The sequence below is a fragment of the Lutjanus erythropterus genome, chromosome 2 (assembly GCF_056507025.1).
Source record: "Lutjanus erythropterus isolate fLutEry1 chromosome 2, fLutEry1.hap2, whole genome shotgun sequence".
Taxonomy (NCBI): domain Eukaryota; kingdom Metazoa; phylum Chordata; class Actinopteri; order Lutjaniformes; family Lutjanidae; genus Lutjanus; species Lutjanus erythropterus.
The window spans coordinates 36143107-36164790 of NC_139318.1; the positions used below are offsets into that span (position 1 = coordinate 36143107).

The 21684-nt window shown below is 37.2% G+C and overlaps 1 protein-coding gene across 1 annotated transcript; it reads left to right on the top strand.

Moving 5' to 3' along the window:
- The first annotated feature begins 2105 nt into the window (after positions 1 to 2105).
- pkp1b (plakophilin 1b) lies at positions 2106 to 19867 on the top strand. The gene is made up of 13 exons (XM_084738384.1): positions 2106 to 2419; positions 4336 to 4430; positions 7062 to 7561; positions 8313 to 8454; positions 10671 to 10878; positions 11296 to 11455; positions 14306 to 14423; positions 15745 to 15918; positions 16442 to 16612; positions 16828 to 16981; positions 18564 to 18750; positions 18908 to 18992; positions 19443 to 19867. The coding sequence occupies exons 1-13, from the start codon at positions 2230 to 2232 to the stop codon at positions 19515 to 19517; spliced, it is 2259 nt and encodes a 752-aa protein (XP_084594510.1). The 5' UTR covers positions 2106 to 2229; the 3' UTR covers positions 19518 to 19867.
- The last annotated feature ends 1817 nt before the right edge of the window (positions 19868 to 21684 follow it).

Here is a 21684-nt window from a genome sequence, read left to right on the forward strand (position 1 = left end):
TTTTCCAGCGTGTGCAGTTGTGGTAGATCAGGAAGAATATCATGCAGTGTGAACAGGTCTGAACTCACCTGAAGTGGAGGGTACTCGCTTTCAATTACCGCTTCATTCAGATTATAATCTACATTTACGCGTCTGAGGCTCTCTGTGTTAGTCCTTCCTTATCTGTCATAATAAATTGTCTGTTTCTTGGGTACTGACTGTGCAACTTTCTGTTTGAACACTTGTAGCTGAAGCTCATAATTGTGGCATCATGGCGCTGATGACAGCCTGAGGTAGCCTATATTTCATATATATATATCCCCATATAAAAGTACTAAAAAATATATCATGTATTAAAAAAAAAAAGTAGTCATCATTATGGAAATGCACAGTGTGAACAAAGTATTCAGATCTTGTACTAAACTGAAAGTAGCCATGGTGTAGAAATACCCTGTTGCAAGTAAAATTCATGCATTCAGAATTTTGTGTGTCTAAAAATTACCATCAAAATATATTTTAAGTACCAAAAAGTATTAGTACTCTTCATACAGGTCCAACTATGAATAATGTATCTTACATAATTGCATTTTAACTATTTTCACTTTATTATTTTAATATTGAAGCTCGGAATTTCGACTAATTAATATACTTGCCATGTGAATTTTGTAGATTATATTTTGTTTAATCTGAACATGCCAAATTATTTGTAACTAATGTTCTCAAGTAGATGTAGTGGAGTAAAAAGTACAATATTTGTAGAAAATACTCATAAAGTGTTGTACAAGAACCTCAAAATTGTACTCAAGGGTAGTATTCGAGTAAATGTTCTTAGTTATGCTCCACAGCTGCGCTGCAAATGGGTAAGTTGGCAGATTTCCTGTTTCTGTTACTTTTTACTTGAACCAGTAACTTTTAGAGGGAAGTGTTGTACTTTTTACTTTCCAACATTGATTTCACAGCTATAATTATTATTTACTTTTCAGATTAAGATTTTACTTTCAACAATTTATGATAACCACATAAAAAACAATGCATTTGTAAAAATTAAACCAAACTTCTTGGCTTGTGGCCTAAGAGTGTTTCCCTCTTCTCTCTTCTCAGATGGTTTTATTAAAGTCCTAAAACATTAATTCAATTAAAATTAAAAATGACAAACAATACATTTCTTCATTAATTATCACAGATTTATAATACATCAAAAACCATATATAGTATAGTAGTTAAAAGTAAGTTTTCCTCAACCAGCTACAGCAGTAAAATACTATCTAGCACTGGTGCATCAGTATAAATAATCTAACAATGTCATATATAATAATAAACCAGTCACAGAAGCCAAACAAGTTTCTTACTGTAGATATTTTTGTAAATTTTACTCATAATACTATAATAATACTAATACTTATACTGCTACTACTAATAATAATATGATAATACTAGTACTCCTGCATTCAAAATGTTAATTATGAACTTGTAAAAATGTCTTATTATATATCTGATTATTATAACTCGTGTATGAATGTAAAAGCAGGATTTAAGGGCCTATTGTTGCAGTTAAGACAGGTGGAGGTAGTGTTTGATTATTTTCATTATGGATTAATCTGCTGATTACTTTCTCAGTCAACTGATTGATTATTTGGTTTGTAAAGATTAAGAAAATTGTGAGAAATGTCGTCACAATTACCCAGAGAGTGACACCTTCACAATCTTTGCTTTGTCCAATCAAAATTACTTAAGAAGTAAAAGCAGGTGAACATATCTGTAGAGCTGGAAGGATGCTTTTGAAATTACTTTAACCACTCTCGAAATAGTTGCCAATTCATTTTGTCAACTGACTAATTGATTAATGGAATAATAGCCTCAGTACTGCTGCTACACTGTTTATCATTTTATGCGCTCTTTAGATGTTTTGAATACAAAAATCCTAATGTGTAAAGCAACTAAAGCAGTCAGATGGATATAAAGTGGTTAAAAGTACAGTATTTCGGTGTTGTAGTTGAGTCATACTGCAGTGTGTTGATGTGGTGGTGTTTGTCAGGACACGTGAGAGAAAGTGCACTTACTGTCTCTGTATTGTCCCTGTGTGTCTGGGCGCGGTCTAATCTGCAGGGCAGGGCAAGGTGCGCTTTTATCACTTCAGACAAACACTCCGCAGCTGTCGGGCTTCCTCTCCGAGCCTCCTCTGGATATTATTGTTGTCGGGCCTCACCGTCAGATTTAAAAAAAAAAAAAAAAAGAAGAAGAAGAAGAAAAATGACGAGTCTGGATCCGCTGAAAAGCGTCATTTCCATCAACAATGTGGACAACACGTCTCTGGCTCTGCCATCCGTCAACAAGGTCCGCTCAGGACAACAGAGAGTCCTGGAACAAGTGCAGACAGTCAGGAGGACCAAGTCCAAACAGTCCACCAGCAGGAGAGAATCTTCTTCTTTATCACCAACAAGTAAGAGCAGACAACACAGCAGGGCTGGAGATACAACGCAGGACTCTTTTAGCATCTTAGAAAGAGTTTTACACTGAAAAACTTTTAATATTCTTTGAGTGATTCTCGTGCTTTTCCTCCAGGATTCAGTATTTCCTCTACAAGAATTCCTGACAGTTAGGAGATGGCTTAGAAATACTATTTAGACAATTATGTTAGGAAAAATAAACCTGTAATGTTTAATACAAGTGGTCCGAAATTTCAATAGAATTATTTTCTGGAAATAATGATTTAATCTGGTACTAATTACAGAGAAAACAGGCACAAATTAAGGCCAAGAATTTTATTTGGAGTTTAGAGTTAATTGTGTTGGGTTTATAAGCAGTTCTGTTCAAGGGAATTTATTTAATTAATTTTTTTAGCTGAACATCCCAATGTGTCGGACTGATAGATACAGGAAGATCACCAATCCCTTATATGTGCAGGCTCCTAAATTACATTTTTAGATATGAGATTTGATACTTATGTATGGGGTGAGGATTTTAGCTCGGATTTCTTTTTAGATTTATTTCAAATTTTTATTCCATTTTAAGTTAAACTGGCCTGTTGTAATAGCAAAATCTTTTTTCTTTTTTATGACAATTGTCTTTGATACTGTGATAATGCTGAAAGGCTGATTAACAATATGAACTATAGTAACTAACTAAATAAAAAATGCATGTGATAACCTTACTTTAAAAAAAAAAAAGATTTGGGTGGGGTTGGTGATTTTGAGGATACTGGCTGCAGACACAGTTTTGCCACTGTGGTGATGTTTTAGCTGCCTGCATGTAGAAACTTTTATTTTCATTACTACAGTATATTTAGAAGGTCAGTATTTTTCAATTTGATCAGTTTTAGTACAACCAGATAGTAAATAAATCAAAGATTCTAAATGTTTTCCTCTTGTGGTGCAGAGAAACTGATCGATTATACTGGTCTGACCTATCACAGCCATATTGGCATCAGCGGCTATATGTTGTCCGATATGTCCTTTTTTTTAACAGAACATAATGTAGATTTATTTATTAGCTTTATAGGCAGCATTTTAAATATAGCTGAACCCTTTTTCTCGAATTAAGTTTAGTATATACGTATATTTTTGCTCTATTTTTTGTTTTTAAGTATATAGTTACTTCGCATTACTAAAGGCACTGGTGAAAGTTTATTGTTTCAGTGTCCTGGTAGTGCAACATCCTGCCTCCATTATGTATCTTTGTCAGCATATCTGAGGGATCATTGCAAAAAAAATGTGTGTTAATGTATAGGCTATATTCTATATTCTTGTCTATGTCTATTAAAGAAGGAACCAGACAGACTTTCACCAGTTCATGTTTATGTTCCCTCTCCCTGTTTCCTGCAGGGAGTGGGAACATGCACTGTTTTTACTTAAAGGCACAGTTCACCACAAAATCTAACATACATATTTTCCTCTGGTTAGTGCTATTCATCCATCTTGATAGTTTTGGCGTGAGTTGCAGAGTTTCGAAGATACTGGCCGTAGAGATGTCTGCCTTCTTTCAAATATAATGGAATTAAATGGCACTCGGCTTGAAAATACATCTGTAAAACTCAACAACAATGTCTCTTTCAAGAAATCATGACCTGGTTACTCAAGATAATCCACAGACCTTGTTGTGAGGAGTTTTATGTAGAAACTTCATTCTTTTTTTTATGGTAAAAAGAAAGTATGAAACTGCTCATACAAGGTTTCAAGAACTCTGCAACCCATAGACAGACATGTTTGAATTTAAACCAAAGATCAGACTTGTCATGAGGAACTGTGGAACAGGTGACAGTTTTTCTGGATTCCTTTGACAAAAGTAATAAATTAATGTCATTGATCTCAGGTAGGTCTGCACACATAACAGCTGATAACCTTCCACATTTCCCTGCAGGCCCTGTATATGACTCTGTGTTTGTTGATGCCCCAAAGTCACTGTCGAGCGCATCAAATGGGAGTGTCTTCTTCGGAAATGGCATTTCTAATACAGTAAGTTATTGAGCTTAACTATTTTATTTATCATAACATTGGCCAGTGAGAGTGACTCTTCTGGTTTTGCTATCATCACAGGTTTGTCATAGAGAAAATGATATTTGAGGCAGGGCTGTAGCTGGCATGGATGACAGCCTGACGAGTTTTCATTCTACAACTCTGCACAAATCACACATGATGTGTTTTTAGGCTGATTTTGGTCCTATTTAGAACTTAGGGGGTGATTTCATCTTTTGTGGTAAGAGTTGAGTTGTAACTCCCAGCAAATAAGAGTGAAAGTGTTGCATGTGATGCAAGTAATGCATCATTGTGTCACAGTTTGATAGATTGCTTGGAGAGCCAGTTAGGTTAGCGCCCAACAATATTTTCATCACGTATGACTCAGACAGTAATGGTGAGAAATTAGCACATTACCTATAGATCTGCTCTGTACAGGAACACAGTAAGCCAAAGGTGTAGAGAGAAAGAGTGAGAGAGGAGCTCAAACAAACTATTTGCACGTTTACAGGCTGCAGTGTCAAGTTCATCTTCTGCAGAATTTTCTTAGGTCATATCTAGAAGGTAATCCTTTATTTGCAACTCTCGCGAGATCTTGTTTTAGGCCAGAATAATCGCTCTGGTGTGGCTTTTCTGGGTCTGGGGTTGTCTTGTCTGTCTTGTCTAGACACTAATGTCCTCCTGCCTGCCAGCAGGGCTCCAGGGAGGGAGAGGAGGAGAGAGACCCTTGTGCTGATGGCAGAATAAGTCGCTAAATTTGTCGCTACTCGCTTTTTAGAGGTAAATTTGTTAAGAGGGTCTGAAAAGTCGCTAAATCTATTGGCAACACTGGTTATGTGGACAAGCACTGCTTCCTGCCCCCTAGTAGCATGTCTTTAATGATGTTGCACTGAAACCAGTCTATACTCAAAAACAAAACATGTAGTATTGACAAATAAACAATAAATCACCACAACAGATATCTCTCAGTTCAGTTAGGTGTATTATGATTGACTAGGATATGGTTTGTTATTGATCCTCCTGACCCTGCATTCATGTTCCACATTATCAAGTGTGTTTGTATGTTTTTGTATATGTAGAAAGCTCATGATATAATGAGTGATAAGTCCCATGATTTGAATTAGTCCCCTTAAGAAGGTGCTTTAGACGGCCACAAGTCACTAGAAATATCTATCAAGTTCAATTAAAGTGTTGACCCTTCATAAATCCTGCCTGTTTTTGCTCTGTGCTCCAATGACAGTTGAACAAGCTTGGTAACTTAGTCAACTTTCTTTTTTGTACTTATGCTAAATACGCTATGTGCTAGCCTCTTCCAAATTATGAAAATGGTTAAAAGATGTTGCTGGGGGACCAGTAAAAGCGACATAGATTCACATTAGCAGAACACGAACTAACTATCTTGATAATCTAGCTATCTTTTTGCTAGAGATAGCTAGCTAGTTAGCTAGCATTTTGCTAATGGTAGCTGTCTTAAGATGTGACCCTGTATGTTGCTTTTACAGGAGAAGGACCAGACGTCCTAGTTTGACCGGGACGGTCCCGGTTTCAACCTGGGTGTCCTGAGTCCTAACAGATAACTGTAAAACACTAAAATATCCCGGTTTTCAACATTCACTTTGAGGTGTGAACAGCTGTAATAATCAGCTGCATTTATCAGTCAACACACACTAATTTACTGACTTAACTGCTTTAACCACATTAAATGCTATTTTCACCCCCAGTACTTTCAGATGAACCCTAATAATTCTCTCTGATTTATTATTTTAATTTATGATAATGTCATTTAAAATATAGAATTTTGATTATCGTGATGAAAACGTGTGTAGTGTGATCCATGGTGTCCCAGTTTGGAGGTTTCAAAATACTAGGAAGAGGATAATGTTGACTAAGACACCAAGTTAAGTTTGCTCAACTGTTGTTGGAGCACAGAGCAATGGTGAGACTTAGGAAGGGTCAATTTACTGTTTTTTACTCCTGTCTTATTTGTCATATGTGTTGACTGTGGTGAAGCCAAAGACAATTTTCCACACAGTGGACAATAACCTAATCAAGCCTGACCTAACGACTAATAGTTCAAGTGCAGGCAAAATAAAACAACAACAGAGAAAACGGTCCCTCCCAGAAAACCCAAAAATCCAGTCTGTATGTTCCCCTCCCATGAATCTCCAAAACAAAATAATATTCCTTCCAGTTCCACAATCATTTCAGTTCAATTCACATGCGAAAATGACAAGGGGAAAAAAGTAAACCAAAACATTTTTCTCACACAGCACGATTTTTATTTCGCAATTTATTATGACACTATAAATGCCGTATTGTGGGAGGCCTAGTTTCAATAATAAGAAACAGGGTTTGAAGAATGCTGTCCTGAGTTGAACTTTCTCAGATTTCTTCCTCGAAAACTTGTTCAAATCCTTCCATGGTTTTTCGGTTTCATAGTCTCCTACAAAAATGTGTTTACCAGCCTCTCCCACGGAGGCCGTCAGTCAGTCTTAAAAGAAGCCTAGAGGGCTGCACACCAAAAAGATGTTTCACAATCTGATTTGCTCCTCGCTCATGTTCTGATGAAATTAGCCTTCATTAGGGAAGATTATGCTTCATTACAAACACATGTATTCTTTGGTTCTGCAGCTCAGCCAAGAGAAGAACTGGCAAGCAGTCAACAACATTAAGGGATCCAGCATGAAGAGGAACACAATAGCTACTACCTATCAGTATGAGAGCAGTTATGCCCCTGTTGGCGCCTCCGTGGCCGTCGGTCAAACCAACACCAGCCGCAGTGAGCCTGGCTTTGCCTGGCAGCGCTCCATGCCCAAACGCTCTGTTGCTTCGCAGAGGCAACCCTCCAAAAAGAGCACCTACATGACACAAAGGTCCAAGAGTCAGTACTTAGTGAGCACCAGATCCCAGCCTCAACTTCAGCCTCAGTCTCGGCGTAAAGTTCAGTCTCAGGTTCTTCTTCCACCTCAGTTCCAGCCTTCACCTCAGCCCCAGTTCCAGCCTCTCCCTATGAATGGCACCAGTCAGACCAAAGCAAACTCCGGGTTCTTGTGCAGCCAAGTTGATGCACCTAAAACATCTTCAAAGCCTCCTGTTACAGAGTCTGCTCCGAAGAGCAAAGGAGATTCCGGGTGAGTGGGGTCAAAACTTTTTTTCTCCAACCTCATTGCTTCATTGTCTTTATTTCAAATGATATAAATAAAATGTTTCAGTGCGTTTTAATGGCTGCATGATTAACTGTAAAAATGACATGACAATGATTCACTCGCTCCTATTTCCCTCTGCATTCATGTCATACCAGCATTCACATGTTGACTTATTTGTTCTGGAACAAACTCAGTTCCTGAATCACAGTTCTCTCAAACTTTTGAGCTCTCCAAGTACCACCTTACTGTTCTGTACAGTTTGGTGCTGTTGACATTTTACTGGTGCCTCTTAAGTTGCCACTAGCAGTTGTGCACAGTTCTCTTATGATCTTGCAATGCAAGATATATTGCAATGCAAGATAGTATATCTTGTATATCTTGCAAGATAGTATATCAAGTGTTTCTCCAACCAGTGGAACCCCACACCCCTCTGAAAGATGCTAAATATTTTATTTATAGACTTTTAAGTTTATGTCCAGCACTTTATGTTCAAGTCAAGCTTTTATAACTTGTGTGATAATGTGGTCTGTTTAAAGCCCTGTCTAAACAGCAAGGATCTCAGATGTGTTTTTTTTACTTGAGCATCTAAGAGTGCAGTAGATGTTTTTGTTGAAAAAAATAAGAATCGTGTGAGAGAATCATGATCTCATTTCATAAAAGTGTTGATTCACATTATAGCACGAATTGTGCAGCCCTACTTTTAAGTAGCATTTAGATTGTTTTTTTTTTCTTATAGGTCAGCTGGCAACAGTGGAGTTGCTGACATCACCATGAAGGAGGCTGTGGAGTATCTTTCCAACCATGACGAGATGTATCAGCACTGCGGAGCTTCCTACATACAGCACAACACTTTCATTGACGACAAGGCCAAAGAGGAGGTGGTTTGTCTTCTTGTCTTATCATGTTGTCAGACTGCTTGTAATTTTCACCTGAGGCTAACATGAGAGTGAGTGGAGAATTCATTATTATTAACACAACACACACCAGTAAAAACTCCAGCCAAGATTTTTATTTTATTGTGTGTACGTTCATTTTGAAGTTAAATATTCTTCACAGTAGGTCTTGTTAGGGGGCTCCAGGGCAAAAGTCTGCTGGTATTGCATCATGATTAATTTCATCTAAGATTAGTTCTAATCAGAGTTTAGCAAAACAAAATATAAAAACAGTAAATCAAGAGACCTCAGCTGCACAATTGAAAACTAATCTCCATTTAGTAAACATAAGTTTATTGATGTAAGCATAAATTATTTTTTTAATCGATATGAAGATGCTTAATTCCAAATTAAAATGAATAAATAAAAAATAAATGCACATGCTGCTGGGACTTAGTAAGTAGGCTATATAATAGGTTAGGTTAAGCTTAATGGTAAATGGTTTGCTGGCTAGTTAAAAAAATAGTAACCTACTCATGAAGGTTTGGCAGAGAAACTCTTATTTCTTCTCCTTTTAGAGAAACTTTTTGACTGAATTAATGGCTCATAATGGCTAAATAAAGATTTGTGTGGGCCACAAATCTTGGAAAATCTCAGAGGCACCAGGAGCTGGAGCATTGTTGATACAGCTGCCTTTCTTTCACTGCCATGTTTGACAGTTGGTTTCTGTTCAGTTCAGTAAGAGTTTCAATGCTGAACCGGTATCTTGAGACAAATTCAGCAGCATCTTAAAATGGTCCAGTTGGTTGAGTCTGTCCCTTAACTTTCTTCAAGGAACTTGATTATTTTGCTTAGTCAGTCTCAAAAAGGCAGGTATTTTAAACATGAAACTTCCTCAAGTGTAAGTTACAAGTTAACACTGCATCACAGTTTAAAGTTTTGGTGCAACATGATTCAATTAAATCTAGGTTTAGAGTAAAAACTAAACTGAGTTTGGTGCAACATAATTTAAAGATAAACTGTGTTTTAATTGGGTTTAAAAATTAATTCTTGCTGGTGCAGCTCAGCTGAAGAGCTTTTTTTTCAACCCTTTATGTTATTATAATAATAAAAGCTACCCTGTGTTTCATCAGATGAATGCTTGCATTTGAAGCAGTTTAGGAAAAGTTCCCTTTGCATCAGCAGTAACACAGCTCTTATATGGTGTTAGGGAAACGAACAGCAAACAGTGAGGCTGATATCAGAGAGATAAAATGTCAGACTTCTGTGAATCCCTCATGCATGGAACAGTAATTTGAATCCCATGCGGGGGGGAGGGGCCCCTGCCACTAACAATGAAAACTACTATGTAGAGGTTATTACAGAGTGAAAATGCATTGACTGCTGTTAAACTCCTGGCCCTAAATATTATCAACTAGAATTACAGCCTTGTGGTTGTAAATCTCTGCCAACAGTCAAGGTGCAGTTTACATTCATGTCCGTCTGTGTCTGTAGTGAAGACTTTGAAAGAATTTAATAAAAGCTATTAGTGTACTTTTTGTCAAAATGGAAAATCTCACTCTAAATGTTTGATTTTCTTGAATAATTTCCAGCAACAAACATGCTGTCTTCTCTCAGAGACTATTTTTACAGAGGAGTGCAGGGGACTGATAAAGAGCTGAACATTATGATGTTACAGTGAAGTTGACCTTTGACCTTTTGGATATAAATGGTCATCACTTCATTATTTTATCCTATTAGATATTTGTGTGCAATTTTGTCATAATTAGCATATGGTGAAAAACTTGTTTAGTGACGTCACAGGAACCTTTGACCACAAAATTTTGATCAGTTTGAGTCCAAATGGACCTCTATCAGTCCTCTATTGTTTCTAAGCAAAGACAGCATGTTTCTCACTGAATACTATTCACTGTCAGTATGGTGATAGCCTCCATGTCACCAAAAAATACACTTAATATCTTTTATTAAATTCCTTCATGTGCTGTGTGATTCTGAACACACATGGGTGTAAACTGCAACTTGACCGGTTGGCAGAGTCGTGCAACTGCACAGTGGTAATTCTAGTATTTACCTGCACTCTGCTAAGTGAAGTGTTGTTTAGCTCATTGTTACAATACATAGAAATTATATGCTTCATATGTAATAAATCACAGTCATTAGGCTTGTGGTAAATTACTGTCTCAGTCAGCTGTGCTATCTCCTGAAGCTCTCTTGTCTCGTAGGCGTTGAAACTCAATGGGATCCCTCCCTTGGTGGGTCTGCTGCGCAGCAGCAGTTTGCCAGTCAGTCAGACGGCCTCGGCTGCCCTCCGTAACCTGTCCTTTAAAAACAACAACAACAAGGAGGAGATCCAGCGCTGCGGCGGCATCACACACGCTGTGGCTGCGCTCAGAGATACAGACTCTGCAGACGCACAGAAACAACTGACAGGTACAAACTATCGCTCTGAAATATGCAGCCTCATACACTCATCCGTCCATGCACACAAGTCAGACATAGAACCACTTGTTTAGGTCCTGCAGTCAATCACAAAGCTCCTCCTCTCAATTTTGTAAAGTGTTTAAGAAATTGCTTAACCTTGCTACGGTTCTACTGATAAAGTTAAATGCTGATTAAAATTAACACATATTAAATGTTTTAAAAAAATGATTGCGCCTGAACATTGTAGACATCCAGAAAGTCCAGTTTTAGTTCGGTTACCAGTTAAAACATTTGATTGGATAATTAAACACACCTTAAAACCTTTAAAAATCATTGAGATTTTTAAAAATATTTTTACCACAGACAGTGAATGAATATTTGATGGATGTGGTGCTCAAACAACAGGGTTTTCCATTTTCTTTCCAGGTCTGCTGTGGAATTTGTCCTCTGTCGACAGCCTGAAGCCAGACCTGCTGAAGAGCGCTCTGCCCGTCTTAATGGAGCGTGTGATCCTGCCTTACACAACAGGTCCTGAACGGACCGACACTGACCCTGAGGCCTTCTATCACGCCACTGGTTGTCTAAGGTAAGCAAAATATTTAACTGAGCATCTGAGATCATGTCAGCGTCTTTGCTTTAGCGTTTGTAAGGCTCTGGATCTTAAAGGGACAGTTCTCCCCCACATTTAAAAATACAGAATTTTCCTCTTAGCTGTAGCGCTGTTTATCCATCTAGATCTTTTTGGTGTGAGTTGCAAAGTTGTGGAGACATTAGCCATAGAGATACCTGCCTTTTCTCAAATATAATGGAACTAGATGGCACTCGGCTTGTGGTGCTCAAAGCGCCAAAAATGTTTTTTGAGAAACTCAGCACCAGTGTCTCTTTAGAAATCATGACCTGGTTATTCAAGATAATCCACAGACCTCGTTTTGAGCAGTTTCATGTAGGAACTGTTTTCCTTCTGCAGCAGGATCTACCTGAACAACTTTAGAATAAGACGTGTGAATTATCTTGAGTAAACGAGCAACACAAGCCAACTGCCATTTAGCTTAATTATACTGGAAAAAAGGCAAACATCTCTATGGCCGGTATCTCTAAAAACTCACACCAAAAAAATATGAATGGATATATAGCATTACAGGCCAGGGGAAAAATAGATATTTTTTGATTTTGGAGAGAACTGCCCCTTAATGCTTCTGTAAGGCCCAATATATCTGCATTACAACAACTGTATCAAACATGTACCAGTAGCCTGTGTACAACTTTGCTTTTAGGAATGTTTTCCTGTAGAGACTTATTTTGTTTGAATGTGACAGTGTGCATGAGAAAAGGTTTGTGATGCAAAACTGGTTAAGACTTGGTTTGCTGCATTAACATGTTTGAAAGGCCTGAATTAGTCATAGTATTAGTCACAGTAATTAGTCATCAGTTTCGCTATATATAGCGTTAGTCAGGAGGATGTCATGTAGGTCTAATTCTACTGCTTTCAGTCCCACTCTGAATCTGCCTAAATTTTTACAGATTACAACTCAAAACTCTGAACACTGTCAGCAGTTGATTTCTGTGTGTAAATGTCACGGGTGTGGTGGAGGTGTGGTAGAGAACGCGGCAACGCCAGCGACTGATTCATGACTAATTTCTCTTTGGTCTGCATGGCAGCATTACACGGGTTTCTCTGGAAAAAGGCAAATAACTAACATTGAAAATGAACATGATAGACTGGAACCAGCATAAGTTAATAGTACAATAATGTGACAGTACTGGATAGGCTGACTTATTGTCTCAAAAAAAGTAGAGTGGATATATTTGGGACAATGTTTTGAGCAACATTTACTCTTAAGTAGCCTGTGAAAGAAATGTTTTACTAAGATTGAATATCATTATATGACAGACCCTCAGCAGCCAGTTTATTAGGAACACTTTACTAAAACTAAAGCAAGAGTCATTCAAGTCCGAAATCCATGTTGGAATTTTTTTTTTTTTTTTTGTGAAATGTGCTCTAACAACTTTGTAGCTGCCCTTCCCATTTCCATTCAATTGATTTGTGCGTGGTAGATGTTTCTACATGCGTGTGGTACTCACCTACTCCTCCTGTCTCTTTTGAAGAATGCTAATCAGCTGTTGGAGCTTGTGAAGTTCAGACTTGCCCTACAAACATCAGTTTGCTGCAGGCGTCCCCATTTTCCAGAGCAGGCGTAATTGGACGCATTTAGATTGGAAATTGGGAATAACGACGGAAATAATGGAAATATTGACTTCTAACTCGCAACTGATTGCAGCGTTAGACTGCAACAAAAACAGGAGACATGGGTAAACTAAATCACAAAGGTTTTGATTTTTTAAATAAAATAATCACAAACAAGTAGATGGGAGAAATCTGTCAAGTCAGTAGTTTAGGGGATGGATGAGTGAAAATGTGCTACAATGGTGTTGTGCTGTTAAACCAAAGAACAATGAAACAAAAGTCACAATGCAGAGGTGTGTAGGGTGATCTGACCAAGGCCTGGCTCTGGCTTTAATATGCATGCATGCTACACATCAGCCCAGATGTGTCTCATGCCACTGATTAAACTCCTAACTGGTCCGGAACCCCAAGACTTAAAGCTCACAAGCTTAATACAACAGCTCTGCATTAAATCCTGCCTTTGAGCTTTTGTTACTTAGTTGTAGGGATGTCGACTGAGCTTGAGGTCATTTTAGAAGCTGTAGTTTGTGCCGCTGTCGAACTGTATTGAGTTTCAGAATCAGAAGAAAACTTAATTGATCCCTGGGGGGAAATTGGTCATGTTACAGTAACAGTGAGCTTGCATGTATTCCATTATCCTGACAGTTGTTTCTAATATTTATCTGCCATTATTTTCTTGCTGATCAGAGCCTGAGCCTTCATCGTCTTTCCAAATCATTACAAGTCTGCAAGTAATAAAATTTAATAAGCTTTTTTGTCTTAGTGGCTGATTTTAGAAAAAGACCTTCAGGAGCATCAGGCAGCAGAATCTGAAGGCTTTTTAATTATTCAAAGTGTGGATGTAAATGTTTGACATCATCGATCAAACCACAGTTACAGGTGCTATTAGCATGATAATAGTTAAACACTGTTCTAATCTTATATACTACAAAAGCAAACACATAGCTGTAATGTAAGACATTTGAACAACTTCCTGGAGAGCTGCAATTGTTGGACTCAACTGTTTCCCTTATTGCACAAGAGTGCTATTGTTTACATTTAAGGCGAGGCGAACTTGATATCAGACAAGTCTCAGATTTTCTGCGACTTGCAATCTTTCCTGCACGGCTTTTCCATAGTTGTCTCAGCCTGAACAATGAATAAGCCTAATGTATTATTAAATAAATTAACTTAAAATTAAATTAATCGTCATAAAATAGGCTGTATGTGTTTGCCAGAAAACATAACATCTTTTTTTTTTTTTTGGTACAGAAACCTGAGCAGCACAAAGCAAAGCAACAGACAGGCGATGAGAAAGTGTCGTGGTCTGATCGACTGTCTGGTCAGATATGTTCAAGACTGTGTGGAAGCAGGAAGACCAGATGAAAAGGTGAGCGTGAGAAAAAAAAATGTTTATTCATACTGCGTTCTGCCTCATTTTCTCCTTCATTCACATGCACAAAACAACATGGAACATGTACAAAAAAAATACCAAAACCCTGTGTCAACACAGTGAGAAGCTGCAGTTAACCAGCCGTTGCTATTCTGTAGCTGACTTGTGGTTTTGTTTGTTGGAGTAGTTCTAGTCTAACAAAAGGTACAGCTGAGTCATGTACAGAAAACTATTGTAAGCTATGTTCTGAGTGAACATAGCTAAAAAGAAATGTTAACATTACATGATATTTTTATCTACAGATAACTTATTCATATTCATTATTCGGAATTTTAAGAAATTTATTTATTTAACATTTTTATTATTCATAATTTGTTTCAGGATTCCACACACTCCAGTAAAAAGTAGAGAGAATAGTTGTTTTAAAAGTATGGTATGCTCATTTTTTCACAGCTTGCTCCCAAAAACATTTTACTACATGTTTACTACATTTTACTGCAGGCCTGTAATGCTCAATATTAAACAGTAGTGTGGATAATTTAAATGCAATGATTATCTGTCACCAGTAAGACTTTAAGAGCAGCATAACTGCTTTGTTTGACACAACAAAACAAACCACTTGAACAGCTTCTATTGTTATTTTGCTCTTGTCTTTAAATCACCTGTTTGCTTTATTTGTGTGCAAATTTGTGTAAAAAATGAGTTAAGAATCATGGTTACAGTGTTTATTATGCAGTACAGTTGGCAATATTTTTGAATCTGGACATTATGGAGGCTTTCACATGGCAAAAATACAATATTAAATCATGATTTTACTGTATTACAGCTTAATTATTGATGAAATATCTGAATGCACAATAAGCAGCATATCTTTTCATTCTAATTTAATATGTATGGATAGGAAAAAGATTATTTAATTTTTTATATATATTATTTATATTATTATTTATTTATATTATTATTTTGAGAATAAAGCTGAAGTGTTAAGAATAAAGTCAAACTTTACATGTAAGTGCCAAGCATAAGAAAAAATGAATCATAGGAGAATAATAATCATAATAATATCTAAATATTTTACAGTGCAGATGAGATACCATGCTGAGCAGCAAGTCAAAATGGTATTTTAACTTTATTTTTGACATTTCAGTTTTAATTTCAAAATGCAAATTTAAGAAATTTCCCTCTCATGTGTGTGTGAAGAAGTCATTATTTTATGTTTGTGTGAATGCGTCATGTTGAGGTACACACACACATTTACACGTTATTCCGAGTCTTACACGTTCTCTTGTTGTGTGTGTTGTTCTACTTGTCGTAACAGTCTGTAGAAAACTGCGTGTGCGTCTTGCATAACCTGACGTTCCAGCTGGAGGCCGAAGCGCCGGCTCTGTTCAGCAGGATCACAGCTTTGGCCAAACCTGTCAGCAGGACCAACAGCCAGGGAGAGACCGGCCCCATCGGCTGCTTCAGTCCACAGAACAAAGCAGAACAGGAGGTGAGACGAACAAAAAAGAAAAAGCCATTTTAACACAGATATCGCTGCCTTTGTTGTGTTTTTTTCCACACAAAAGCTACATGACCACATACACACTGATACCTGTGGGTTACCGTTGATTTTAACAGTGAATCAGACAGACAGAACCCACAAATACCCGTCAGTGTGCTGCTGGTTATTAGTCCTGTTCATCAGTGTGACTTGTTCGTCAACTGCACCAGCATTATGGCAGTTATAATTATGATCCAGCTTCTCAAAGGCTCAGAGAGATTATGTGAGACTTTGTTCTCTGATTGTCAAAGGTGTTGCCTTTTATGTCATGTTTAAACTTTACACAAGAATAAACACATGTCAGCCTTCATGTGTTACATGTTGGCGCTGAACTCTGTGGCACTCTGTGTTTTACCGATAGTTCAGATAAATCCTCTTTCCAAAGAATCATACAGGAGAATTCTTCATTTCCCTAAAAGTAAAGGCTGTAACTGCTGCATGTTAAGAATGACTTGTCCCCTGTCTTGTCCAGCGTCACTTTGACTTTCCTGTCGTTGAGGATCCACAGCCTCAGGGGGCAGGTTGGCTGATTCACTCCAAAACTCTGCAGAGCTACCTGTCTTTGCTTGACTCAAGCCAGCAAGAGGAAACACAGGAAGCCTGTTGTGGAGTGATGCAGAACCTCACCTCACATGAAGGCATTGTAAGAAAAAATGTGTAATGTATCACATACTGACTGAGGCCAAAAAACCTCTGCTAAGATTTGATTTAAGGAGTTTGCATTTCCTTTAAATTGTCATTTTAGATATATTTCCTACCAGTAAAACTTTAAAATCAACTCAAAATTAGTTTTTTTATACATGTATGCTCTTAACTTAGTGTTTACTGATTGGTTTAAATGCTTATCTGTGTACACAGGTCTCCAGTGTAATGAGCCAGATGATTGTGCAGAAACTGAACGGTCTGAAAACTCTCAGTCCCCTTCTAAAGTCAAAAAAAGTCAACCTGCAGAGGAACGCAGTGGCTTTGGTGGGAAACCTGACTAGGAACCCGAACCTGCACAATGCCCTCGGTAAGAAGCAGGTGCAAGACAAAACTTGAAGTGTGTGGTGATGTTTTATACTAAAGGTAATAGGTGTTAATAGGTAATAAGGCCCTTACAAGTTCTTATAAGATGCTTATTAACATTATTATGTTTTACTAAGACTATATGTGTAAATAACAACATCATAAACATATATATTGTTAGATTATAAGACATTTATATGCTTGTTAGAAACTTGTTTACAGTTTATAGACTGTTCGGACTGTTTTTGTTTCTTTATTAAGATTAATACATACTTTATCATGCATATTATATTTAATATAAATGCAACAACAACAGCAAAAAAAAAAACCTTAGTAAAGGTTTAACAATGACATGATAGCCAAGTTAATGAAACTCAATAAATCTGTTTGTTTGTGATGCTATTATGAACAATTAAAGAAGGCTTTTATTAATCTTCTTAAGCTGTCTATAAACTGGTAACAAATTTCAAATAAGTGCCTATAAATGTCTCGTAAACTAACAATAACCATTATGATGCTATTATTAATACTCATTTTTTTAGTCCTATTAACACATAATCATGTTAATAAACATCTTACCATTATTACCTATTAACTACCACTTACTACAATGCCCATAATATAAAGCACTACCTCTCTTCATTTGAAAACTGTTTCATCTCTCAACCACATGTTTTAAAAATAAAAATGATGAATAATTGTTATTTAATAGGTAATTCTAAGATCTTCTAAGATGCTTATTAACATTATTATGTGTTAATAAAACTGCATATGTAAATAACAGTATCATAAACATGTTTACTGTTAAGATAATAATAATAAATAATAATAAAGATAATAAAACATTTATAAGAACAGATATCTGTTAACAGTTTATGCACTGCTATTTTGTTGCTTCATTAAGACTAAAACAAACTTTATTATGCTTTATTATGCACTTATTAACAGTTAATTATGCTTTTTGCAGCAACAAGATCTAAAAGGTGAACAATGCCTTATTAAGTGCATTATTAAATTATATATTTATCTTAATAAAGCAACAAAAAAGCTTAGTAAAGGTTCAACAGTGACATAAATAGGAAAGTTAGATAACCTTAATGAATATGTTTTTGATGTTATAAACAGTTAGAAAAACTCATAAAGCTTTTATGAACATTGTTAAGCAGTCTATAAAGTGTCAACAGGTGTCTTATAAATGCTTATAAATGTCTTAAAATAATACATTGCACATATTATGATGCTCTTAGTAACACTTATATAGTTTTATTAGCACATATTAATGTTAATAAGCATCTTATAAGAGCCTTATTACTATTAACTAAAGCTTATTATATTATTATATTATATAGAGCTTGTTACAACCTACCTTAAACACAATTATGATTAAGCAGCTAAAATACTAAGATATATGAAATAAGACAATCTAACAATGTTTTTTAGAATCTACAATATTTTTTGCTTCAGAGAAGATGTCAGATTTGGATCATTTCCTTGATATCTTTTATCCCAAACGATCATTTACAATTCTTACAAGTGGCTGCTTGTGTTAAACAGCCAGTGGGTTTTATTTTCTCTTGTTACTGAAGCTCGTAAAGCGCTCCCGGAGCTGGTGGCCGTCCTGAGCGCAGGCACTAAGGAAGGGAATGAGTCTGATGACACGCTGGCCATCGCCTGCCAGACCTCCAACTGCCTGCTGATGAAGGGCCCAGAGACGGGCAAACACCTGCTGAACTACAATCTGATCAACTCACTGAAAGATCTCAGCCAAAACGAGTAAGATTACATGTGAGCCAAGAGAGAAAGTTCCCGCATATAAGAATAGATAAGATTAGTCAACGTGCGGGAAATACCCATGAGTCATCAGGGATTCAAACATGCATGTTAGATTTCCACAAGTCTTAAGTTTAATTATTGTTTTCCCTCCATTCAGATATTTCCCTAAATCCAAGAAAGCTGCGAGTCTGCTCCTCTACAACCTCTGGTCAGACAAAGAGTTGCAGAACTTCCTGAAAAAGGTGAGTTGAAGCTTAACCCTGAATGCCAAAACCTGTCAGGGTTTGGGTGTGTCCTCTGTGTTTCCTCCCTTCAGCTCAGAACTCCACGCCTCTCTCAGGTATTTGTGAGAAACACAGGGAGCCAGATTGATGGATTAGGCGGCGTTCTCAGGGAATGCCCTGTGAATGAGAATGAGAGACCAAAGTTATACACCTGAGGAATCTAGTAGCTCAGGTTTGCACACGTTGGACACGTTGTGGTTGCACACATTGGACAGCACATGCAATGCATTATAATACAGTGAGATGCATAATAAATCTTCTCTGAGGGTACAAGGGATGATTTTGTTATGACATTGCCATGAGCACAGCGTACCTGAGACCACAAGTCTGTCAGTGTGTCGCTTACTGAAACTTCAGCGTAATTACTAAGGCGGAACACTGATTTATATTTAACTCTTTGTCCTGCAGCAAGGGATGAGTAAGACCACATTTGTGAATGATGTCACCACGGCGGCGATCAAATCAATTCAAATTGTCGATTAACACAAAGGAGCCTACCTTCAAGTCCTCTGCGCATCCACGAGACGTGAGCACTCTTGAGGCCGAGCAGCATCCTTTCTCATTTCACAAAGACTTACAGATGTTTTTATCCATGTATCCACAATCATTCCATCAACAAATGGTTACAGACAGTACAGTAGCACTGCTACTTTTTCTTTTGTCAGAAAAAAGGTGAAGGTTAAGATGTAACATGTAAGCAGCCAGACTGCAAGTTTTTATTTGCTTTCGTAGTTTTAATTGCTGTTTTATAAAGGGCCAGTGTGTGAGATTTACAGGGATCTACTGGTATGTTTTCATTTGTGTATAATCAATATTGCTGGGTATTTTTAGTTTTTTTTCCTATAGCAGTGCTGAAATTATATAAATTGTACCAGTCCAAAAACAACGCCTGGACTGATACTTTACGAAAACAGAAGCACAAAATGACTGTTGATGAGTTTAAAGGGACAGTTCACCCCCAAATCAAAAATACTAATGTTTTTCTCCTGCCCTTTAGTGCTATTTATCCATCTGCATTTTTTTAACGTGAGTTTCAGAATTTTGGAGATATTGGTTATTCAGATGTCTGCCTTTTCTCCAATGTAATGGGACTATATGGCGCTCAGCTTGTGTTGCTCAAAGCACCAAAAAATCTGTTTGAAAACTTCAAAACCAGTGTCTTTTCTGTAGAAATCATCACAGCCACTCAAGATAATCCACAGACCTTGTTGTGAGCAGTTTCTTTCTAGTAGAAAGTAGTTCTGGTAGATTTTACTGCAGAAAGAAAGATAGTTCCTAGTGTGGTTGCAAATGGTAAGCACATTCCTTAATTGATCATTAGTAACATTAACAATCTATTAATCAATTAACCATCATTAAAAGAATCATATAAATGCTCATACCAAACAATACCAAATGTGCTTTTCCCCCTCTTTAATCAAAGCTTTATTTCCACAGCATCATATTGCACATTCTCTGGCATTATTATATACCTTATATGGCCTATAAACATCTTAAAGGCCTAAATATTTAATCCATATACTTAAATATTGAATGACATGTAGAGTACATCCTTAGTTCTTACATGAAACTGCTCACAACACCGTCTGTGGATATATCTTGAGTAACCGTGATGATTTTTGCAAAGAGACACAGGTTTTGAATTTTTCTAAGTTTGTTTGGTGTTTTGAGCACCACAGACCAGGTGCCCTTTAGTCCCACTATATTGGAGAGAAGGCAGAGATGTCTACAAGTCTGTATCTCCAAAACTCTGCAACACGCATCAAAATAATCTAGATGGATGAATAGCCGTAACTGGCCATTATTTTGGGGTGAACTGTCCCTTTACAGAACAATTTATTGTTAATGTGAAGGCAAATTTGGACTTGAAATTGAACAATATATTAAATGTTTACTGTTAAAAGTTTACTTATACGTATAAATATGATTAAATACAAAAACAATGATGATGTTACCTTGTTGCAAACCAAGTTTCCACAGTAGCCTAAAATAGATTGATAAGATGAGTAGGGACGCACCAACTGACCGGCCAGAGACCAGAACTGGACAGTTTTCAGCTTGACCAGCCATGACTTTTGATCAGCCGTCAAGGTCAGATATCTGATTCTGTACTAGTCAAATTAACATGCCTGCTCTGCATGATGGTCATATCATGCGCATAGTGACACAGACAATAACATCACAGCCAACACCGCTCATCACTGCTGCACACACACACACATGTACGACATGTCCTTGACATTAAAGAGTGAGGAGTGATAGACTCCAAGACGGGATAAAGAGAAGAAAGACGAGTCTTAAGGAGACGGAGCAGCTGAGCAGCTGACGGTGCTGCCAAACAATGCAAAACTTTCTAGCCCTACAGGCTAATGTTAGCCAGACAGATTCTACTGTTGACAGACTGGCAGTTAAAATCTCACCTCTTGTTCCAGCTGAAGAATAAAAAACCTGTGTTGAGCGCGTCTCCCAAACTATTTCTCATCCAGACTCCTTTAGCCTTCTGATTTTTCTACAGCCAGTTGTTGCACCACGTCAGTCTCCATGTTGGTTCGTCTCAGAGATCACATGAGATCGTGCTCCCTCTGGTACATAATCTTAATAGAACAGAATAATAGAATTTAATTTTCCACTAAAATGTTCGTGTATTGTG

What these genes read in the sequence shown, in the direction of transcription:
- pkp1b (XM_084738384.1), top strand. Translation starts at nt 2,230, where the DNA reads ATGACGAGTCTGGATCCGCTGAAAAGCGTCATTTCCATCAACAATGTG. An exon ending in TTCTTCTTTATCACCAACAA is followed by an intron (nt 2,420 to 4,335) that starts GTAAGAGCAGAC and finishes ATTTCCCTGCAG; the next exon opens with GCCCTGTATATGACTCTGTG. An exon ending in AAAGATCTCAGCCAAAACGA is followed by an intron (nt 18,751 to 18,907) that starts GTAAGATTACAT and finishes CCCTCCATTCAG; the next exon opens with ATATTTCCCTAAATCCAAGA.